A 21,981-nucleotide genomic window follows, 5' to 3' on the forward strand; every position below is an offset into this window, starting at 1 on the left:
AACTGCGCTGTCCGCATGTGAGTAATTATCGCCATATGGGACAGTTGCATATTCCTGTATTGCAGGGGGTTGGACTGGATGAATTTCATGGTCTCTTCCAACACTACAATTCTATGATTCTATGAGATCATATTCCAGAAGAATCATATGATCCAGCTCAGGACTATTGGGCAGGCTCATCCTGTCTTTCTGTGCTCTGTTACGAGGTTTCCATGCTGATGATGAAAGAGAGAGATCATGGGTCAGAACCATTGCTATGGCTTGTTATTTCAAATATCTCAGGAGGTAGCTAGTTGCTCCAAAAGCACACCATGGCAAAACCTCTTCTGCTGGGGCAGTGAACCCTCCCTTCAGTCTGCTCTCCCCTTGCTCCCCAGAGGGTTGTGTTGACCCCCAGGACAGAGCTGGGGCACATGGAGAAAGGAGAAGTAGGGGAGGTTCCTCATGCGAACCGAAGTCTTTGAGGTAATGGGAAGCCTCTGCTGAACGCAACCCAATGTCACAACACCTGTTATTCTTAACGTTGCATCTCTTCCCAATATTTTGTGTATGTAATCTGTGTTCCTTTGTTCAATGAGGTGTGGGTTGCGAAAGGAGGATAGCAATATAGCAAGCAACGGTGTAAGTGTAAAAATGTGATTATTTTTAGCCTTCCTTCCTGAGAAGAGAAACTGGGTCAGGGCTGAAGGACCAGACGCTCCAGTAATCCTGTTTCCATACTCATTTAATTAACTCCACGTAGATTCTCATAAGTGAACATTAACCACTCACAATGACATCTTTTTCACTTTGCAGTAATGTCATGTTTAGTAGGGAAGCTTTCTTTGGATCAAGCGTCACCAGAAAACTTAGGTACATGCATCTGAGTAACAACCAAATCTTTTTTATATACTGCATGCCGTTCTTGCCTGCGATATCTATCTCCTCCTTTATTTTAATTTTTGAATAGCCATTTTTACTACAGTAGTTTATCAAACCCAAAAGTGGAGAAGGGATGGAAGTGGGAGGGAGTTGTCTAGCATTGGAACATGCAAATTTCATTTTCAGCATAAATGTCTAATATATACTATAAAGCAGAGATGAGGAAGCTTTTTTTTTTTTACAGGGGGGCCACATTTCATTTTGGACAACCGCCTGAGGGCCACATGCTGTGGTGGGCGGAGCCATGGGCAGAAAGTGGGCAGAGCAATGGAGTGTTACCTTTGTCACAGTACAGTGGTACCTCAGGTTACATACACTTCAGGTTACATACGCTTCAGGTTACAGACTCCACTAACCCAGAAATAGTGCTTCAGGTTAAGAACTTTGCTTCAGGATGAGAACAGAAATCGTGTTCCGCTGGCGCAGCAGCAGCAGGAGGCCCCATTAGCTAAAGTGGTACCTCAGGTTAAGAACAGTTTCAGGTTAAGAACAGACCTCCGGAACGAATTAAGTACTTAACCTAAGGTACCACTGAATCTTTCTTTGCTTCTTTTTTAAAAAACAATTTGTGTACACCACTGAACTACAGCCGTCTCTAACCGGTGTGCAAGAAATGCAATACAGAAGAGGAAAATTAGAACTGTGAAACCATACTTCAATTAAATGTGTTTTCTGGAATAATAATAATAATAATAATAATAATAATAATAATAATCAGTAGATGTCAGAAGTTCAACAGGGAGGGGTCCTGTCCAATCTCAGGTGGAAGGTAGTTCCATAAAATTGGGCCAACAATACTGGACACACAGCTCCTGGTAGCTATGAGCCATGCATCCGAACCATGGGAGACCAGGGTTCAAATCCCCACTCATCCATGAAGCCAGTCACTCACTCTTAGGCTAACCTACCTTGCAGAATTGTTGTGAGGATAAATGGTGAAAAAGAGAACTATCTACACCACCTTGAGCTCCTTGGACGAAAGGTGGGATATCAATTAATTAATTCATTAAATGGGGAGGGGTGATGTGAAGCCCAGAAGGTTCTCCCACCCCCCAGATTATTGTACCCACAGGGGAAGCAAGGTGTAGGACAACACACGCAGGCAATCTGGCCTCACTCCCTACTGCTAGGGCAGCTCCCAAGTAAAAGATTTCCCTTGCTGTGTTGCACGTGAAGGCATAAGATTCTCTGGGAGAGAAGGAATCCCCTCGTCTCCTTCTCCTCCAGCCTGCAACTTCTAGTGCACAGAAGGAGGTGATGAACTGGCCGGTTTCATCTCTCTCTCCCACCCAACCCAGATTGCATTATGAACTGCAGGACAATGCTTCCTTTCCTTACCTTCAGAATCATGGTGGGACTTGAGGTGAGCAAACCTGGAAGAAAACTGGATTCTGTTGTAGAACATCAACTGCCATTGAGGAATTTGGAAATTTTGAAGGAGAGCAGTCTAGCCCATGACGGGATAGGTTTGGAAGGAAGGATAGGATATATGATTTATTCATTATCCTTCTTCTTACTCACTTGAGGAATACTAGAGTTCAGTTTAGCAGATTCTGAAATGCACAAGGGTTGATGTATCCCCTTTTCCCTGTCTCCTGCTCATTTTGACCCACCTTGGCAGAAAGGGCTGTGGCTCAATGGTAGAGCACTTGCCTTGCATGCAGAAGCCCCAGGTTCTGTCCCTGACATCCTTAGGTAGGGCTGAGAGCAGCCAGTGTCTGAAATTCTAGACCAGCTGCTGGTGGTTGTCATAGAACAGGGATAGGAACCTGCAGCCCTCCAGATGTTGCTGGACTTCAACGCACATGCCAAACACTACTAAACCTTAGGTTACGTTACTAGGACTTCAACGCACATCAACCCCAACCAGAATGGCCCAACGGTCTTGAGTGATGAGAATTGTCTTCCCACAGCATTGTGAAGGCCATAGGTTCTCCATCCTTGATGCAGATAATATTGAGCTAGAGGAACCAATGGTCTACCTCAGCTTCTTAGGTTCCTTTATTTATCTTTTCCTTAGTTCCCTCTGCTGCCTCCATCTCTTTTCTTAGCCTCTAGTTGGTTTTCCCTTTCATAGCCTCGGATTCCCTTTTCTCCCTTTAGATACAAGTCTTAATACACTGGAGGTAATTTTTGGAGTCCACCAGAAGCTGATGTAACATAGGTATTTCATTCCACACCATGAGAAAGCCTTGTGGGTGCAAATCCCAATTTGCAAATTCTAAGTGGAATGGGCTTCTCCTTGATTTCTTTCCTGGGTAGTGTTACAGATCTGCCAAATTCAGTCCATTGTCTTCTGCCATTGTCACCTCTTTCCACCCTTTCCGGCAAAACAGTTCAGAAAGAGCAGGCAAACAGACCTTCAGATGTTGAGTTGTGTTACTTTGAGGCATGGTTTCTTTGGAGTCAGGGATGCTGATGTTGTTGGACTACAACTCCCATCATGCTTCACCATTGGCCACGCCATCTGAGGTTGGTGGGAGCTGGGCTTAAAAAGCGTCAGGGGGCCACAAGTTCCCCACACTTGGCTTAGAGGTTGTCCTGGGTTTCCAGAGCATTGTGTAAGTCCGTCTTACGTGTTTTTGATATCACTACCAAACAATACACAGCTTGGTGGAGCTGAGTTCAGCCATGTTGATACATCTTTCTAATGTAGTAAAAATCAGAGCAAGCATGGTTGTCTTGTGTTTCCAGTGTTAAGGCTGCAAAATCTAAGAATATAACTGCTATATTTTTGTTCAGTTTTTATTGGTCTTTCACCCCTCCTCCTGCAAAAAAGAAAAAAGAAAAAAAAAGGCTGATATATGGAGGAAGAGGCATGCTTTGCTCTGCCATTTGTTATTTAATTATTTGGTTATGAACTGCAGAATCAGACAATGAACAGGGGAGTGTCTGGTTTGCATGCTGAGAAGGAATTGCATTCAGCTGTTGCATGAGTGGTTCCAAAGGCTTATTCAAGTTCCGTTCTGCTTACACATTGGAGGCAAAAGTTTGACCTCTGCTGTCCTTCCCATTAACTTTCAGATATTCAATAATATTCAAATGCTTTGTGGAGAAGCTTCCATTGAAGACCTTGCAATGTTTATTCTAAAGAACTGTATTAAGTAAAGGCTGGATCATGGCTTGTCATTATGAGAGGAAGTCTGCACAACCCTTCGGCTAACTTGCACACCCTCCTTTGTGCACATGAGATTCTGCTTTCACTTTGAATCTGTCACAGTTCCTTGTTATGTCCAAACTCGGGAAACTGTGGTATGTTTTAATTGTGATTAGTTTAAACAAATGAGGATTTCAAACTATATAGTTTGATAACTTGTTCTGCCCCATTTGGACATTGTGCTATTTGTTCTATTTCCCCCTGGTCCCTGTATTTACAACTGTTTTAATTTTCTCTGGGTTAATCTGTTCACAATTTATCAAGCCAGAATATCTATTAGCATGCGTTGACTGGTTGTTCCTACATAAGATAACTAATTCTGTTTAGGCCAGTTCTTCTCAGAATAATACCCCCCCCCCTCGACTCTGGCTCTATTCTCTTCCTCTTTGACTTGGCCTGGAGGTCCTAGTCTAGTATTGTCTTTTCATCTTATCCATAGAGTCCCTATCTCATTCAGATTTAACCCTCCATCTATACTTCTACAGCTAAGTATTTTTATCACTTGCATTTACATTTGCTGTTCAAGCTGTGTTCAAGTTCAAGGGTGGTTTACACGAAAGCGTGGCATGGATATAAGCTTATCTGGCTGGAGGAACACCCAGCCCAATGTGGGTTGAGGTCAGAACACAGTTAAGTAACCACAGTTAAAACAAACCACAGTTCCATGTGCACATGTGTAACATGGAACTGTAGTAAGTTCAAAAATGAAAGTGGAAACCCAGTTCCCTCCTGTGCACTAAGGACAAGGGTGTTACATGACATGGTCATTCATGTCATCACAAATGAGTGTTTGCCATTACGTCTGATTCTGGCTGCTGTACAAAAGATGATCTAGTGGAGGGGTAGTCAATGTGTTGCCCTCTCGATGCCGCAGGACTACAACTCCCATCATCCCTGACCGTCGGCCGTGTTGGCCAGGGCTGATGGGAGTTGGAGTCCAACAACCTCTGCAGGGCACCATGATGGCTACTCCTGATCTCATATAATGGCTAAGAGCAGTACAGACATTCTGGTGAGCACAGGGTCAATGCTAAAAAATTGACTTCATCTTTAGTATTGTGTGGCAAAACATGCCCATGGCCTGGTGACGCTGTGCTCTTCATTTCACTGTCCTCTGCCCTGCATCATTTTTGTGCACACTAACTGGTGAACCCACTTCTCTCACCTTAGCCTCTGCTCTCCAGGGGTAATACTAGCATTATTAGGGATAATGATATTGTGCCATTTTACAGGATTGCTCTACAGTTTACTGGAAATGACCTGTGGGTTGGGTTTTGATGGCAACTAGGCAGCCGTCTAGGGCACAGACCTCAGAGGGGTGCAGTCCTGACCTTTGAGGGGCAAAGTTTTATACAGTTTCTTTTTAAAAAATATACATTCCTGATAATATTTTACTTTTATTTTATATTTTGAAGAATTTTATCATTTCTACAAGACATCTGTTTTTGAAAATCAAATTTAGCATATATATATTTTGGGGGGATGTGCAAGTATTTAACCTTACCTAGGATGCAAAATAGCTTTGCCTGGGCCACAAAACAGCCTGGTGCCAGCACTGGGGATATTCCAAATGCAATATCATTGCCAAGTATTGTTGTCATTATTATTTAAATATCTGAAATTGTTAATGCAGACCATGCTTAATGCGTGCCTACAATTGATTATCTGTCTATTTAGGATCTGGGGCATCTAGGACTGAAACATCTCAGAACTGGCACATCCCCACTGTTTATTTGAATGGAGTTGTGTGAATCGATGTCTCTTCTCTGCATTTGCTCTGCACCGTTCATATATTGCTGATTTTCTTCCATTGGCTTTCTGACATGATGGCGCAACCATATTGTTCAAAACCCTATTTTGTTCATGCATTATGTTTTCTACCTTTTGGGGGCAGACTGTTGCACATATTACTTTTTTCCAATTCCTACCTGGTCCGTGGTGAACTGAGTTGCCTTGAACATGTCTAAGACCCATGATTGACTCCTATGTCATCACACATTTGCCCAATTGTAAAAACCTTGTTTGCAGTAAAACATGGTGGAATTAGAGTCCATAATGTGACGAGCCGATTTGGACTCCATGTACATCATCCATTTGCACAGTGATCATGAGAGATGACCACATAATCCTCAAGAGCCAAAATTATTGGCTTGATGTCCGAATTAACAATCCCAAATCCAGTACAGTGGTTGTATGAGCCTAAAACAGGATGAATGCTCTGAATCATAGCTTGTGTGTTTATGGTGGAACCACAGGGTCTGCTGGAGCTGAACCATCCCATTGAACCAATTTCAGTAAACCTCCCAAGCTGCCTTCTAGAATCCCATGCAGATTATTACCAGGCCTTGCAGTGGGCATATGGGAAAGGCAGGTACCATCTGGAAATGTCCCTTAGGCCAGGCTTCCTCAACCTTGGGCCTCCAGATGTTTTTTGGCCTACAACTCCCATGATCCCCAGCTAGCAGGACCAGTGGCCAGGAATGATGGGAACTGTAGTCTCAAAACATCTGGAGGCCCAAGGTTGAGGAAGCCTGCCTTAGGCCACTCAAATGCTCCATACATGTTTGCAACGCACCCCACTGCAAACAATTGTGGAGAATGACACACACTGGAAGCATTGGCTGCATGTGTGCAGAGACCTAATATGGCACATTTGGACTTATTGAAGCCCCTTGGATCCAACCACATACACAAATCTAGACCCAGAACCAGCCCAAGACCTTTTGCTGCCCCAAAATGACTGGACTGGGGTCATTCTTGCCATGCACCTGAGGCAGTCATATATCACTTAGTCATGCTTCACCCCAAAGAACCCTGGGAACTAGCTTGCTAAAGGTGCTGGGAATTGCAGCTCCATTGAGGGGTAAGCTACAGTTCCCAGGATTCTTTGGGGGAAGCCATGACAAAGTGGTGTAGGAATGCTTTAAATGTGGGTGTGACCTGCTTCATTGAATACAGAATACAGAATTCAGGTTACAGACTCCACTAACACAGAAATAGTACCTCGGGTTAAGAACTTTGCTTCAGGATGAGAACAGAAATCGTTCAGTGGCGGCAGCGGGAGGCCCCATTAGCTAAAGTGGTACCTCAGGTTAAGAACAGTTTCAGGTTAAGAAGGGCCTTGTAGGCAGAGGCAGAGGAAGGGGGTGCGGTGGGTGTGGGTCACCCCGGGTGTCACCACTGAGGGGGTGACAAAATGCCAGGTGGCACTCACCACAGGGCCTGCAGCACACCTGAGCCACATGTCTCTTCTGGGAGAGATGCGGTGGCTTGGGCGCGCACAGGTTCTGCACTGCCGAAACTGTCCACCCACTGTCCCCCCCCCCCAGCTGTAGGGCAGCTGAGTGGGAGGAGGCAGGCAGACTCTGGAGGTTCCACAGTGTATCCCACCCTCTCCCCTATGGCCAGCTCACCCTGCACCTGGGCATGCTGCCCCTGGCGCCCAAGCGGCTTCCTCTGCCGCTGCTTGGAGGACACAACTCTGTCCTCCCACAGAGGGGAATGGGGTTAGGATAGACAGCCAAGGGCTACTACTGCTTCACAACACCTGCCATCTCAGGCTGTCTCCTCACTTGACCTAACGGCAGGGCTGGCCCTATCTACAACTGAGACGGCCATTTTCCAGCCTATGTTGTCCATTACCAGGGATGTCTCAAGTACCTTCCAGAATGGACAGAATATTCTGCTCTGTTGGCCAGGCTCCTAGTATTTATACCTCCTAGTCAATCCAGAAGCTTCAAGCTGCCAACCCATCAAAGAAAAACACCCCTCTTCCCTCTCTTCTGCATCCAGATGAGGCTCTCAGATTTTTGGACTAGTCAGCTAAGTCAACTTCAGCTCATGCAGTTTTCAGTTCCATCCCAGAATCCCCGAGTTTTCAGAACAATTCCTGCTTTGTCCAGAAGTTACACATTCCACTGCAAATTACAGTTGGCTCACCATTCGACAGCATCCTCACTGCTCATGCATTTTGATTGACAAACTGGAATTTTGTCCTTCCCGCAGCATTCTTCAGAAGTGCCTTCCCAGTGCCACACGGGGGTGCTGAGTGACTGAATTTGTTAATGTTGGTGGACTGGAATCACATTATGTATGGCAGATCAAAACTTCCAACCGGTGGATTCATTTAACCCTGGTGGGGTAAACTAGTGGGATTGCTTAGCAAATCAAGTATCATTGTTTGCAGGAATCCTTGCTGAAACACACCACGATTCATTTGTTCAAAGAAAATACTAGCGATGCAAGTTCAGCCAATAAATATTCTTCAGTAGGGTGAGTGTGATGTTGGGTGGTCCATTGATGGCATTTTATTTGAAGTCCTATGAAAACATTGATCTGTGGGTTTGTACAGTCAGCTGCCACGTGGTCCTTAATAGTATCCTTCATGCATATGTTTGCTTGGGATGTAATGCATTAGGAGCACCTTGAAATGAAGGTCTGTGTGAGAGTGAGGGGGAAAATGATCCCTTTTCCTTATTTTTTTAGCCAAAAGCTGGGTCTCTTGGATCGGGTTCGTGGTACCAATACTAAAGGAAAGCTATTTACCCCTCTGAATGTAGATGCAATTGAAGAAAGTCCTTCTAAAGAACCTAAGACTGTTGCCTTGAATAATAGGGAGCGTTTTCGCACTGCATTCCGAATGAAAGCTTATGCATTCTGGCAAAGCTCTGAAGGTAAAAGGTTCACATTGATTTCTGTTTTAATTTTCCTGGGCTATTTCACCGATCACTCTCTCCATTTTCTGAGTCCCTTTGGCTGGAGTTGAAATTGAATGTTGCACAAATGCATAATCTGGCAAAGCTCTGAATTTTCGGTTGAGTCTCTCTCTCTCTCTCTCTCTCTCTCTCTCTCCCCCCCCCCCGCTGATTTTTCAATTAGGAGGACATTTTCAAAACAGCAAAATCTTACTTGTTGTCCGAACAAAGTTTGATCACGAGCCCTGTTTGTTTGCTTATTATCACTTTGTTGAATATTTAGATCTTGGAATGAAATTTGGTGCACACATTCGGGACACGATTTTGCATTTCAGGTTTTAAAAACTAGTTTGACCCATATAACCATTTTAAAGAGGGGGGGAGGTGAACTATGAGAAAACACACCTCACAAAACAGTACCTTCCTTGACTATTAAGACATTGCAGTAAAAGGTGGTGTGTTCATTTATGAACTTTCGCATTTTTCAGGGAATCCATAGCTCAATTCACACACACATTTCCAAGAGTGTCAGAAAAGGCATACATGACACTGTTCAATATTTGTCCTGAAGACAGAGAAAAAGAAATGAGAAGTAATGTGCACATTCAGGTCAACCCCCCCCCCCTATTTTGGAGTAGTAGTGGCCAACATCGATTCTACCTTGTGAATTTGGTACACATATGGTTTGGCCCTTGAGGTGCTTTCTTTTGCTCCCAGGTTAATTCATGTGAATACTGCCAGGTAATACGAAGAATGTTAATGTGTGTCAGAAATCCTGCTGGGTTGTGTCCTCAGGGCTATCAGGTTGTTGTTTTTATTTTCATTAGGTATTTTGTGGTTTTATATCTTGATTTTATTATGTGAACCACCCTGAGCCCCCTGGGTAGAGGGCGGTATATAAATCCAATAAACAACAACAACAACAACAACAACAACAACAACTTAATGGGGACTAATACTTTAAGCATGGTTTTATTCAGGCAACACAGCTAATTAACAAGTGTCAAAAGAGCAGGGTTTTGTTTTGTTTTGTTTTGTTTTAGCTAAAGAAGAATGCATGATGAACCGTTAAATTCAAGAGAACTAGTTTCTGACTTCTACATTTTTGACCTGGATAAATTTGAGAGCCACGGTTTTGATAGGTGGTAACTATGGGTTTGGGCAAAGACTTCCACTTGTACAAAGGAATATCATCTTCCTCTCCTCCTGTGGGCACCCCAGATCTGGTCTGGTCTGGGGGTTCCACCAGTCCTCCGGAGAATTTTTTTTGGAGGGGGGAGCATGGGGAGAGAATAATGGAATTTCCCATTGTGCGTGCAGAAGTCTTGTGCTACTGGGACATTTTCAATGGATACAACCCAATAATACGAGAATTTAGCTGGTACTGTAGGAGCAGCTCCACTTTGCTCTGAACTCTTCTGCATCTGCCCTTCCTTCATGTGGATTCTTCACTCACCTTTTAGATGCTGGAACTGGGGATCCTCTGGCAGAAGACAGAGGGTACAGCAATGAACTCCTCATTGAAGACATGATCCCCACGCTGAAAGTGGTCATCCGAGCTGTCAGGTAAAGTCTGTGCTTGTTGTCCTCTTTTTGCCTCAGTTTAAAATATTGGCCCCTGTAAACCCGACCTTTATGATGACTGCAACTAGGGGAAAACTTGGTTTTTCTCGTTTTCCCAGTCTCAAGATGCATTTAGAGCTGGGGAAATGCATTGCAAAATTCAGAGAAGTGCAAATCTCAATGAGTGGCTGTGTTTCGGTTTGCAAGTTGTTTGGGGAAGTGCTGCTTCACCTTAGTTTTTTGTTTAGAATAACGACACTATTTTTTAATAACGGCATTATGATATTGACAGTTTTATTTCCAATTGTAGCTACCTAGAGCAGCCCGTTAGCTAGTTAGAGCAGATGTTATTGGCTATACCTCCTGCTATGTATGCCAGTTGGTCACGTTGAGTGGGGCTGATGGGCGCTGGAGGTGAGCCAGCATGGCAAAGGCTGAACTATGGTTAGCGCAGCAGTCTAATAAGCAAGGCTGATATTTAAAGACAGATACATATGCAATCCCTTCCTCTATGAGAATGGCGGGAACTAGCCAAGGGAAACCCTAGCGACGAACATTCTCTCCTTCTACCAGAATACTACAGTTCCGCCTCTATAAGAAGCGATTCAAGGAGACCTTGAGGCCTTATGATGTAAAGGATGTGATAGAGCAATATTCAGCAGGACACCTTGACATGCTTACCAGGATCAAATACCTTCAAGCGAGGTAAGTGGCTCTGCTGCCAGCAGTGTATTAAAGGTGTAAAGATGTTCAGCTGGCAAGGACTGGCCCAGAATTTCACAGTATGGATTAGAAGACTCTTTGGGGTTGCCAACCCATGCACCAGTGATGGCTGTAGGAGATATTCAGAAGTTACCACTTTGTACAGGAAACCCTGCCCACATTTTCGAAGGTGCTTAAACTCACACATCCTCTGTCTGGCAAGGGAGGAAGGCAGAGGTATATGCACATAAATTCCCACATACATGATGTCACCATGCATTGCAGGGCAGTTGTCTGCCGCAGGAAACTCACTACTAGTCTCCCAGTGCGATTTAACACCCCGATAGGTGCAGCCACCTAAACAATGTGGCACTGGCCTCTAAAGATGCATTATAGTATTTAGGATTAAAACTAACTGAGAAGCTATTCTGGCTACCCATTATTCTTTTGGGCTGCTTGTTCTTCCTCTGCCACTGTCACCACCACCCTCTGCCTCTTGGCAGTACCCTAGGTAGGCAGGGGGGGTGGAGGGGCTGGGGGGAGAGAGAAGCCCCCTCTGCCATGTGCGCATGCGCATGCGCACGCATGCACACACACACACTCCGGCCCACCAGCAGGTTTGTGGTGTGGTGAACCGGCTTATACTCAAGTCAATAAATTTCCCCAGATTTTTGTGGTAAAATTAGGTGCCTCAGCTTATATTCAAGTTGGCTTATACTCGAGTATATACGGTAAGTCTAAATGAATCTTTAATGTTAAATTTATTTAAGATTGTTTTTCTTTCTTTGCACTTGTACGTGTGAATTTAACATTGTGTATGATACCAATGAACTTCAATAAAGGTTAAAAACAACCCCCCCCCCAAAAAAAACCACCAAATGGGAGCTAATGCTATTGATGTATTTGGAAGATTTATAGCACACCTTTTGACCCTAGAATGTGACTGGGTCACAAACTATACCCACAAAGGAGGAGTGGATTTGTAAACTAAATGAATATTTAATTTTGGCAAAATTAACTGCTATAATAAGAAATCCGTCGGATCAAAAATTTAAAAAAGGAGTGGAAATGTTTTGATGAATATATGGCAAAATATTGCTCAAAAAAAAAAAAAAAAGATACACTAATATGCCTAGATTAAAAGGTGAAGTACTGGATGGAAGAAAATTTAGTAAGGAAAGATAAGAATATCTAGATGATTTGAGAAGATTGTAGAATGCAGGACTTCTGGGTTAGCGCCATCAGCAATGGCAGAATTCCTCTGATCCAGAGGAACCCGCTCCGCAAAAATTGGGTCTTGCCGCCGCGGCGAAGGTGGAGACCCCTTAAAAATCCCAGGCAGAGGAAGCCTGGGAACATGGGATTCGGCTGACACCAGGAGCCTACACACAAGGGAACCCCTTTTCTGGGGTCCGAAGCGACGTGGGGGAGAGTGGCGCGGTGTTTTGAATTGACTGCTATTTTTACGGAGTGAAGCCGCACAGCCGTTGCCGGAGAGCGCTGACTTTTTCCTGTGGACAATTGAACTCTAAAACAAGTACCCGTGAGTAGAACGGAAAATTGGGCTAAGAAACATTTTAATTTGGCATTTAAGCGGGAAGGCTCTAAACAGGAAGTCCGCCTTCCGTTTTTGTAAATAGCCTGAAGCAAAAATCGTGCAAGCTAAAGTCTGAAAAGCTGTTCATAAGGATCTAAAATTCCTCCTGTTTTAACCACCTAAGCCCCTCTTTGAAGCAGGAGTAAAGAGGGGGAATTTTGACTGTTTATACCTGCAGGAGACAGAGTAAAGAAAGATAAATTTCCACCATCTCAAACCCAGGAACGGGGTGTCAGAGACAGAGACTTTTGGCGAAGTTCATTGACAGTGAAAGAAACATCTTTTGACAGACAGCTAAAAAAGAGATACAAATTATCTTCAATGTTGCCTCTTGCATTTAAAAGGAACTAAAAATTCAAAAAGGGAAAGTAACTTTCTTTTGTTGGATTTGTTTTCAAGATGGATACAAATAGAAACTGCCTCCTCTAGAGGGAGTTTGTTAAATTGTTGCTGGAGTCGATCTGGGGTTTTTCCAGCTGTGAAGATTAGGATCCTGGGAACAGACTGTGACCTTGAACAAAAATGTGTCTGGAAGAAACTTTGGTGCTTGCTTTTTGCAAGACGAGTGCCCTGTTGGAACAGTTGCATGAAAAGATGGATTTGATGACTGTTGCAGTTAAAAATTTTTGACAAACAGTGAATATTTATACAGGAATTATCCAGGAGCCAACTCAAGAACCTGATTTGATGGAGCAAGTGCAAATGCAGAAAACAGGGGAGGAAGTTGTTGTTGAACTTCAAGCAATACAAATGGAGAAGCCTGAGGCCCTACAGGAGCATAAGCCGTTGTTGTTGAAGGATGAATCTGGAGCGGGCTAGGGGGGATCTGGAGTTGTGGGGGCCCTTAAGTTTGGAGGGTCCTTGAAGTATGTTTTTAAATACCCTCTGGACTACGCTGTTGACTGTGGGGAATGGAACTATGGGGAATGGGCCAATTTGTTCAGAAGAGACGGAGACATTTTTGAGTTGGAACATCCCCGAGATCTACTCTTCAATGAGAAAGGAAAGAAACTAAGAAAGAGATCAACAAAAGATAAGGTAAAGTGCAAGTATAAACAAGAAGATCTCCAGAAGGGACATGGAAGAGACTTAAGAGCCTCGGACACAAGACTACCAGGTTGATGGACTCGAAGAAAAGGACAATAAGGACTGACATAACCCGACACCAGGAAAAAGAGACGCTGGATGAAGATTGGAAGAAAATATCTAAAGTTTTATTTTGGAAATTAGTGTAAAATTAATGAATATTAGGAAAAACGTTGGAAGGAAACTATTTGGCTTTAGTAGAAATAATACAAGGAGTTATGTACAAATAAGTATTAAGTCTTAAGCTTTAAGGTATTTTAAGGTAAGATAAGGCTAAAATAAATTAAGGCAAATTGAATGACAGAATATAGTAGAGAAATAGGGAAGGATTTGTTGAGGTAATTAACAGGTTAGACTTTTAAGAAAAATTATTTAATTAAAAATTGAGTGTTATTAGGTGAAAATGCAAAGCTATAATATATTAAGATGAATTATCAAGATAAAAGCAAAAATGGAAAGGATCTTCTGAAATTACTAATTGAACTAGAATACAAAAAAGGGAGGTGTGAGGAGGTCAGGGAAACAAGTAAATGAAAGTTAAGCTATGGAAAGGATGACGTGCTTTTTTTAAAAAAAATGTTTTTATTGTTTTTGTGTGTGTGTGTATTTTGTATTTTTTGTTTATTTTCTCTTTTATATTTTTGTAACCTTTTTGAAACTTCAATAAAATATTATTGGGAAAAAAAGAGAGAAGATTGTAGAATGCAAAGATTATTGTAAATTGTATAATGTGGAGGAGATCGAGATCGGGCGGAGGGAAGTGGGAGGAAGGAGAAAAGAATAATATGATGGATTGAGGAAATAGAAATGTAAATGTATGGGGGGATGGGGAGGAAATGGTGTTAGCTTTGGTACATCTGTATTGTAATGCAATATGTGAAAACCAAAATAAATAAATAAATAAATAAATAAATAAATAAATAAATAAATATAAAATAGAACGTGACTGGGGCCGTGGGCCAACAATGAAAGAATCACACCCGTTTCATTATGTCCTCTTATTGTCTTCTTTCAGAATAGATATGATTTTTGCACCTGGACCTCCGTCCACTCCCAAGCATAAGAAATCCCAGAAAGGAGGAGCCTTCCCTTACCCTTCGCAGCAGTCTCCAAGGTGAAATTCCTCTGTGCACAGCTTGTTGAGAATAGATGACTGTCCAACAACACCTAGAGAGACAGTGTTGCCCATCCCTGCTGTAGATTTTACGAAAACCACAACCACCAAAACTATTACGTGAACCCTTGGAAAACCTGACCATTTCTGGAGCTGGAGGTGGCAAAAGAGGGAGATCCCCGGCCCCGCCCCCGTTAAATAGGTCAGGCCACGCCCCCAGAGCCAGCCAGTTGGCTGGCCAGGGGGTTGATGTGCCCGGGGATTCCCCCAATCACGCGGGGACTGGGAGCGTGAAGCCCGCAACCCCACCTCCTCTGGAAGGCAGAAGTGGCTTTCTGAGCTAAGCCAAAGAATGTTTGCACATCCTTAGAAAGACACAACAGACTTACAAACTATTAATAGAGGCTAATTGAAAGGGGGTAGGCAAAGCCAGAACAGTAAGTCGTACAGAGGTGCATTGATCAGCCTCATTTGTGGGTGGGCCTTTTGGTTCACACTTCATTATATAAGATCTTGTAGCACCTTCATAATTCGAGCATGGTGCCTCCTGCCACACAATTTGGGAATCACTGAGCTGGCCATTCTGTGCTTCTTCAAAGGAGGACATGGTAAGCATTAGTTGGGCATGAGGGATGCAGCAACATCTCAGCAGCCTCGGCACCGCTCAGTCCAAAATCCACATGCAACCCATTCAGGTTTCTGTGCTGCTCTTGCTCTGGAGCCAAGGAAGCACCTACAGAATGCACTGTCAAACATATCAGTTGTCATAGCACCACGGACAGCTCCTGCTGAGCAGCATGCTCTGATAGTGTCTTGGAGCCTCTGACTCCAGTCCTTCTCTCCTATGTTCCGCCTCCTTTGTTGGAGAACTGCAGGTGCTTAAAGGGCCAATCCCCTAGCCTGGAGAAGGCCACTTCTCCTTCATCCAATGGCCTTCCACCATGCCACATAAGACTGGTGAGGTAGTGTGGGAGGCACTTAAATCCTTGGGCCCAGAAGAAGTGGAAATATGAGTGAAAACAACAGCAAAGGTTTTGCCTAAACTCGAGCCTTCTTTGCTTTTAGGAATGATCCGTATGTAGCCAAAGCATCGACAGTAGATCCTGAAGACCAAAGTATGATGGGCAAATTTGTCAGAGTTGAAAGACAGGTAAGGAATTCTCAGCTCTTCCCAAGTTTTCCCTATAACATCCACTTATAACATATAACACGCCTATAGCATTATATATGTGTAACATGCTTATAATGATGAGATATATATTTTGTACTGGTGACCATCTTTTTTGCTACAGTTGGCTGCAGAAGATGTGGAAAGGCTTAGGTGGAGACTCCAGACTTCCTTGAAGTTCGTGTTGAGTTTGCATCTGGCCTCAGTGATGCGCTGCTTTCCAGATGCACTGTTGGTCCAGCACTCAAAAGCAAAAATTGCTTCCCTCTGCCATACATGAAATACCACCCTCCTGATTGAACATGCTTACAGATTCCAAATGGCTAAAGCAAGCTATTGATAAGGGGACATGTACACCAGCTCTTGGTACAAACTTGCTCCAAGAGAAGATGTAGAACTTATAGGGGAAAGCTCCTCCCTCCATCACAGCCTAACATGAAAACTCTGGGGGAAAGGGCATATCTTCTGTGGTAGAGCTCATGTTTTAGCTGATTCTGTGAAATCGTCCTGTTCAAAACCATAGAGAGTGGCTTCAAGTCAGTGTAGACTATGGCTAGTCTGGCCCTGTAGATCAAGTGTGGAGAATTACAACTCCTATCATCTCTGGTCATTGGCCATGCTTGCTGGCACTGATGGGAGTTGTAGTTGAGCAAGATCTGGGTGGCCACCCCTGGTCTAGAAGTTGCTGGACTACTACTCCCATCATCCCTGACCGTTGGCCATGCTGACTGAGGCTGATGGGAATTGGAGTTCCAACAAAATCTGGAGGGTCTCAGGTTTCCATGGTCCTTGGTGGAGACCATGATGAGCTAGAAAGAACAATGGTTCCTTGCCGCATGTGATTGGACTGCCAATTGCTCTTTGTCCTCCAGTCTGATGGGCTCTTCTCTTTCAGGTCCATGACATGGGGAAGAAATTGGATTTTTTGGTCGATATGCACATGCAGCATATGGAGCATCTCCAAGTCCAAGTGTGCCCATCAAAAGAAACTGTGTCCCCAGCAGAGGATAACAGATATTCTGAACTGAAGTCCATCATTTACAAATATTCTGAGCCTTCTATTCATGAAATGCCTCCGAGTTTCCACCATGTACCGGTGAACAAAGTCCCCCCTTTTGGCTTCTCGACGCAGGGCTGCGACATTGGCCCACTCTCGTTGCCGTTGGGTGGTCAGAACTCCGGTAGGTGGCAGGCCATGCCGTTCTCAACTTCGTACGCTGAAAGGCCGACGGTTTTGCCTATACTCACCTTCATTGACCCCCACGTTTCCTACCGTTCCCCACCAGGAGACCTCCAGAGCCCCCACTCAGACAGAATCTCTTCCAGGCAGAAACATAGCCTGACGAGAGACAGCGACACTCCCTTATCCCTCCTCTCTGTCAACCACGAGGAACTTGAACGATCGCCTAGCGGGTTCAGCATCTCCCAAGACAAGGACGACTTCCTTTTCGGGTCGAACGGGGGCTCAAGCTGGATGAAGGAGAAGCGGTACTTGGCCGAGGGCGAAACGGACACGGATACTGACCTTTTTACCCCAAGTGGTTCCATGCCTCTTTCTTCGACAGGGGAGGGCTTCTCTGATTCAGTATGGACTCCGAGCAAGCCAGTTTAAAAATTATCCAGTGGGGGTGGGTTGGGGTGGGGTTGGAGTCACTGGCTGGCTTCTTCTTCTCGTAATGTAAACATAAACTTTGTATATCTCACTATACACACCCAAAGCTTCCTAGCTCATAAACCAACACACACAAAAATTTCACCAATGGCTGCAATGCATGCTGGTATTAGTGGTAGTCATCCTGCACCATTTCATACGGTCGGCTTAATGCGGTTTTCTTCATGCTGCCAAAACTAAGCGGTTTAGTTTTGAGCAATGGTTGTGCATGACTTTACACTATAAATGGTACAGATAATTTCTTCTGTGATTTTAAATAACAAAAACAAAACAAAAACAACCCATAGCAAAAATGGATGTTCTTCGGTATACCGAGGGCTGGGTCAACTCTGGGCACAAAAAGATATCCTAACAGTGGCACATGCTACATTTTTGTAAGCAGAGCAAAACCAAACACTAGGTTACAGAGCAATGCCCTTTTCAATATATATATATGTGTGTATGTCTGTGGAATATTCCACCCTCCCATCCTGTCTTTCTGTATGGCGGTTTTCCAGTTTGCCGGCATCACTGTAATTCATTCTGTTCATCCAAATTTCCTTTACTATATCCTTTTTAAAAAAATGAACCCTGAGGGTCTTTTAGTCCAACCCCGTGCAATACAGGAATCAGAGCTAAAGAATACCTGACGGATGTTTACCCAAATAAACCTCAAATGAAGGAGATCCCAGAAACATCCGAAGGAGTCCATTTCGCTGTGGAACAGCTCTTACTGCCCCTTTTGATAACTGAACATTCTTCATGGCCCTTCTGGTAATAGAAATTTTATATATATATATATATATATATATATATATATATATATATATATAGTGGGACGCGGGTGGCGCTGTGGGTTAAACCACAGAGCCTAGAGCTTGCCGATCAGAAGGTCGGGGGTTCGAATCCCTGCGACGGGGTGAGCTCTCGTTGCTCAGTCCCTGCTCCTGCCAACCTAGCAGTTCGAAAGCATGCCAAAGTGCGAGTAGATAAATAGGTACCGCTCCAGAGGGAAGGTAAACAGCGTTTCCGTGCGCTGCTCTGGTTCACCAGAAGCAGCTTAGTCCTGCTGGCCACATAACCCGGAAGCTGGAAACCGGCTCCCTCGGCCAGTAAAGCGAGATGAGAGCCACAACCCCAGAGTCGGCCACGACTGAACCTAATGGTCAGGGGTCCATATATATATGAAATCATAGAATGTAGGCACACTTTTCAATGAGAATTACATATGCCCTAGCACTCTGTGGGTTGTGGCAGCCTTCCTATCACCTTCAGAGCATCCATCTCACTAAGCTTGGTGGGTTTCTGACTCCTTAAATTCCATTAATTTAAACAGGATTTTAGGTGACCAAGGCTGCATTCACGTGGCACTTTATTTCATTTTCTTTTTAAAAATAATAATATATTTTTAATTAAATTTCCAATTTTTTTTGCAAATCGACTTCATATTAAATATTGACATTGTTCATGTATGGACTTCTCACCCACACCTCAAAAATGTATTTATCCAAACCTTTCCCCCCGCTGCATTATATATCAAACCCTTATCTACTACAGAAATCCCTCTAATACAATTACTTCATCATTTTTATTCCGTGCTCCAATCTCAAATCCTGCCTGCGATTTCATTTGCAGTGTTTTTTTCCGAAATGATCCCCCAAAGACCTCCATTCTTCTATTTAAAAAAAATCCATCGTTTTGATCTCTTAATATTGCTGTCAGCTTTGCCATTACCTCATATAGCCCATTACTTTTTAAAGCCATTCCTCCTTCGTTGGAAATGCCTCTTCTTTCCATTTTTGCACATATAACATTCTGGCTGCCGTTGTCACATATAAATTACTTTATTCCATTTTCAGAACTTTTCCCTAACTGTTAAGCTCCGCATTGTATTTGAGCTTTCATTCAATGTGAAAGCTACTTCTGGAACTATTACGAAATTATAGTGCAATGTTAATGCTAAAAGGTAAAGGGTAAAGGGACCCCTGACCATTAGTCCAGTTGTGGCCGACTCTGGGGTTGTGGCGCTCATCTCGCTTCACTGGCCGAGGGAGCCGGCATACAGCTTCTGGGTCATGTGGCCAGCATGACTAAGCCGCTTCTGGCGAACCAGAGCAGCACACGGAAACACTGTTTACATTCCCACCAGAGCAGTACCTATTTATCTACTTGCACTTTGACGTGCTTTTGAACTGCTAGGTGGGCAAGAGCAGGGACTGAGCAACGGGAGCTCACCCCTTCGCGGGGACTCGAACCACTGATCTTCTGATTGGCAAGTCCTAGGCTCATTGATTTAACCCACAGTGCCACCCGCGTCCCTTAGGTTAATGCTAATTTCCATATTATTTGCTCCCAGGTAGTATATAATATGGAAATGAGTGCTAAATTGTGCTATGCTTCACTACAATCCCATTATGTTCCACTACAGTTTCAGAGGTGGCTTTTGCACTCTGTGAAACTCAAGTATACAAGTGACTCTCCAATTACATTCTGAGTGAAATCCCACATGCTTGGGAAACCTTTGAAAAAGCCTGCAAGCACCACAATCACTCCCTCCAAACATCCTTGCTCAAACTCCCAACTCTCCCAAACCCTCCAAGTGTCCCTTTTTCCAAGGATGTCTCTAATCTAGAGAAGCTATCCTGGTTTCTCATTTGATCCCAGAATGTTCTGTAGCTCATCCCTATTTTCATTGGAGAAATTTTGGAGGGTATGGAGTTATCCAACCTCTGAGCCATCTGAAGGCACCCCTGTATAGGGAAGACTTTTAAAAAGATGTTCAATGTTTCATTATATTTTTATATATGTTGAAGGACGCGGGTGGCGCTGTGGGTTAAACCACAGAGCCTAGGACTTGCTGATCAGAAGGTCAGCGGTTCGAATCCCCGTGATGGGTTGAGCTCCCGTTGCTCAGTCCCTGCTCCTGCCAACCTAGCAGTTCGAAAGCACGTCAAAGTGCAAGTAGATAAATAGGTACCGCTCCGGTGGGAAGGTAAACGGCGTTTCCATGTGCTGCTCTGGTTCTCCAGAAGCGGCTTAGTCATGCTGGCCACATGACCCAGAAGCTGTACGCCGGCTCCCTTGGCCAATAAAGCGAGATGAGCGCCGCAACCCCAGAGTCATCTGCGACTGGACCTAATGGTCAGGGGCCCCTTTACCTTTTACCTATATATGTTGGAAGCTGCCCAGAGTGGCTGGGGCAACCCAGTAAGATGTGTAGGGTATAAATTAGGGAATGGGACGTCCCTATTTTCATTGGAGAAATCTTGGAGGGTATGCTCTCCAAAGGCTATTGGCATGGAATTGCACTTGCAAAGGCTCGTAGGATTGCTGGATGTTCTTTGAGGGTTGTTTTTGCTCCTTTTTGTGCCACTTCTGGGTTTGTGGTAATGCACACATGCGCAGTCGGGCATGCCTTAAACATGTGAAAACAGGGAGATGCCTATCATGCAGAAATGAACAGTTAGGCAAACGTGAAAATGAGATAAACTGTCATGTGAATGCAGCCCCGTCACATTTCATTACTTTATGGTAGCAGACATGTTTGCTGCATTTATGCCAGTACTGGCTCTGTAGGGAACAGGTCACATACCAAAGGGAAATGTGAGTCTACACCACTAGGACGGACACCCTATGGACATGCCCTGAGAAGCATGCTCTGTGTTTCAGAGTTTTGCTTCTCCCCTTCACACTCCTTGTAGGGAAAACCACAATACAGCAGCCAGATATTCCTCCATGGAGTGCAGGCCAGCTCTGAATCCCATTGAGCTCTATGGTATTGGAGCACATAAGAGTGATCTTACGTTCCATTGGTTTGAATGTGATTTTAATGCATCCAGAATCTCCATCATTTATGATCAGTGTCCAGGGCAAGCATATATTGTGCAAAAGGAGTGCAGTGCAATATTTGGGAAGACCGAACAATCTACTACCAATCATTAGGAGAGATAACGCCAGTGAGACATGGCTTGGTACCCTTGACAAACTGAAGTCGAGCTCCTCCTACTTTTCTGCTCCTCCTAATATTACAAAACCCGGCACACAGCAAAGGATGTATCCTAATCCAGCAGAGATCAGCAAAAAATTTGGCACTCTGTTTCAGTGGCACTGAAATTTCGCATCACCCGTAAAATAGCCAGCTTGGTATATCCAGGCCTCCCCTTTTTTTACTCTTTTGGTAGGCCCCTGTGCATCAATGAATGACCTGGTTCCCTCATGCTTCTGTTTCCCCATCTGTAAAATGGGGCTAATTATACCTCGACGCGGAGGACTATGTGAGGCTCAGTTTGTCCACATCTGCCAAGCACTTTGAAATCAGTGGAAAGTTC

At 44.0% G+C, this 21,981-nt stretch overlaps 1 protein-coding gene across 2 annotated transcripts in view; it reads left to right on the top strand.

The window, feature by feature from the left end:
* The window catches only part of KCNQ3 (potassium voltage-gated channel subfamily Q member 3), a 157,738-nt gene extending 139,307 nt beyond the window's left edge, over positions 1-18,431 (top strand). Inside the window, exons 10-16 of one of the 2 annotated variants that reach the window (XM_081874123.1) lie at positions 796-852; positions 8,564-8,751; positions 10,236-10,338; positions 10,909-11,040; positions 14,736-14,834; positions 15,900-15,984; positions 16,898-18,431. In XM_081874123.1, coding sequence (XP_081730249.1) covers positions 796-852; positions 8,564-8,751; positions 10,236-10,338; positions 10,909-11,040; positions 14,736-14,834; positions 15,900-15,984; positions 16,898-17,614 — 1,381 coding nt within the window. In that variant the 3' untranslated portion in view covers positions 17,615-18,431. The remainder of the gene's footprint in view (positions 1-795; positions 853-8,563; positions 8,752-10,235; positions 10,339-10,908; positions 11,041-14,735; positions 14,835-15,899; positions 15,985-16,897) is intronic. The other variant, XM_081874124.1, reaches the window with a different exon arrangement.
* The last annotated feature ends 3,550 nt before the right edge of the window (positions 18,432-21,981 follow it).

The sequence above is a fragment of the Podarcis erhardii genome (assembly GCF_964252035.2).
Source record: "Podarcis erhardii genome assembly, chromosome: 8".
Taxonomy (NCBI): Eukaryota; Metazoa; Chordata; class Lepidosauria; order Squamata; family Lacertidae; genus Podarcis; species Podarcis erhardii.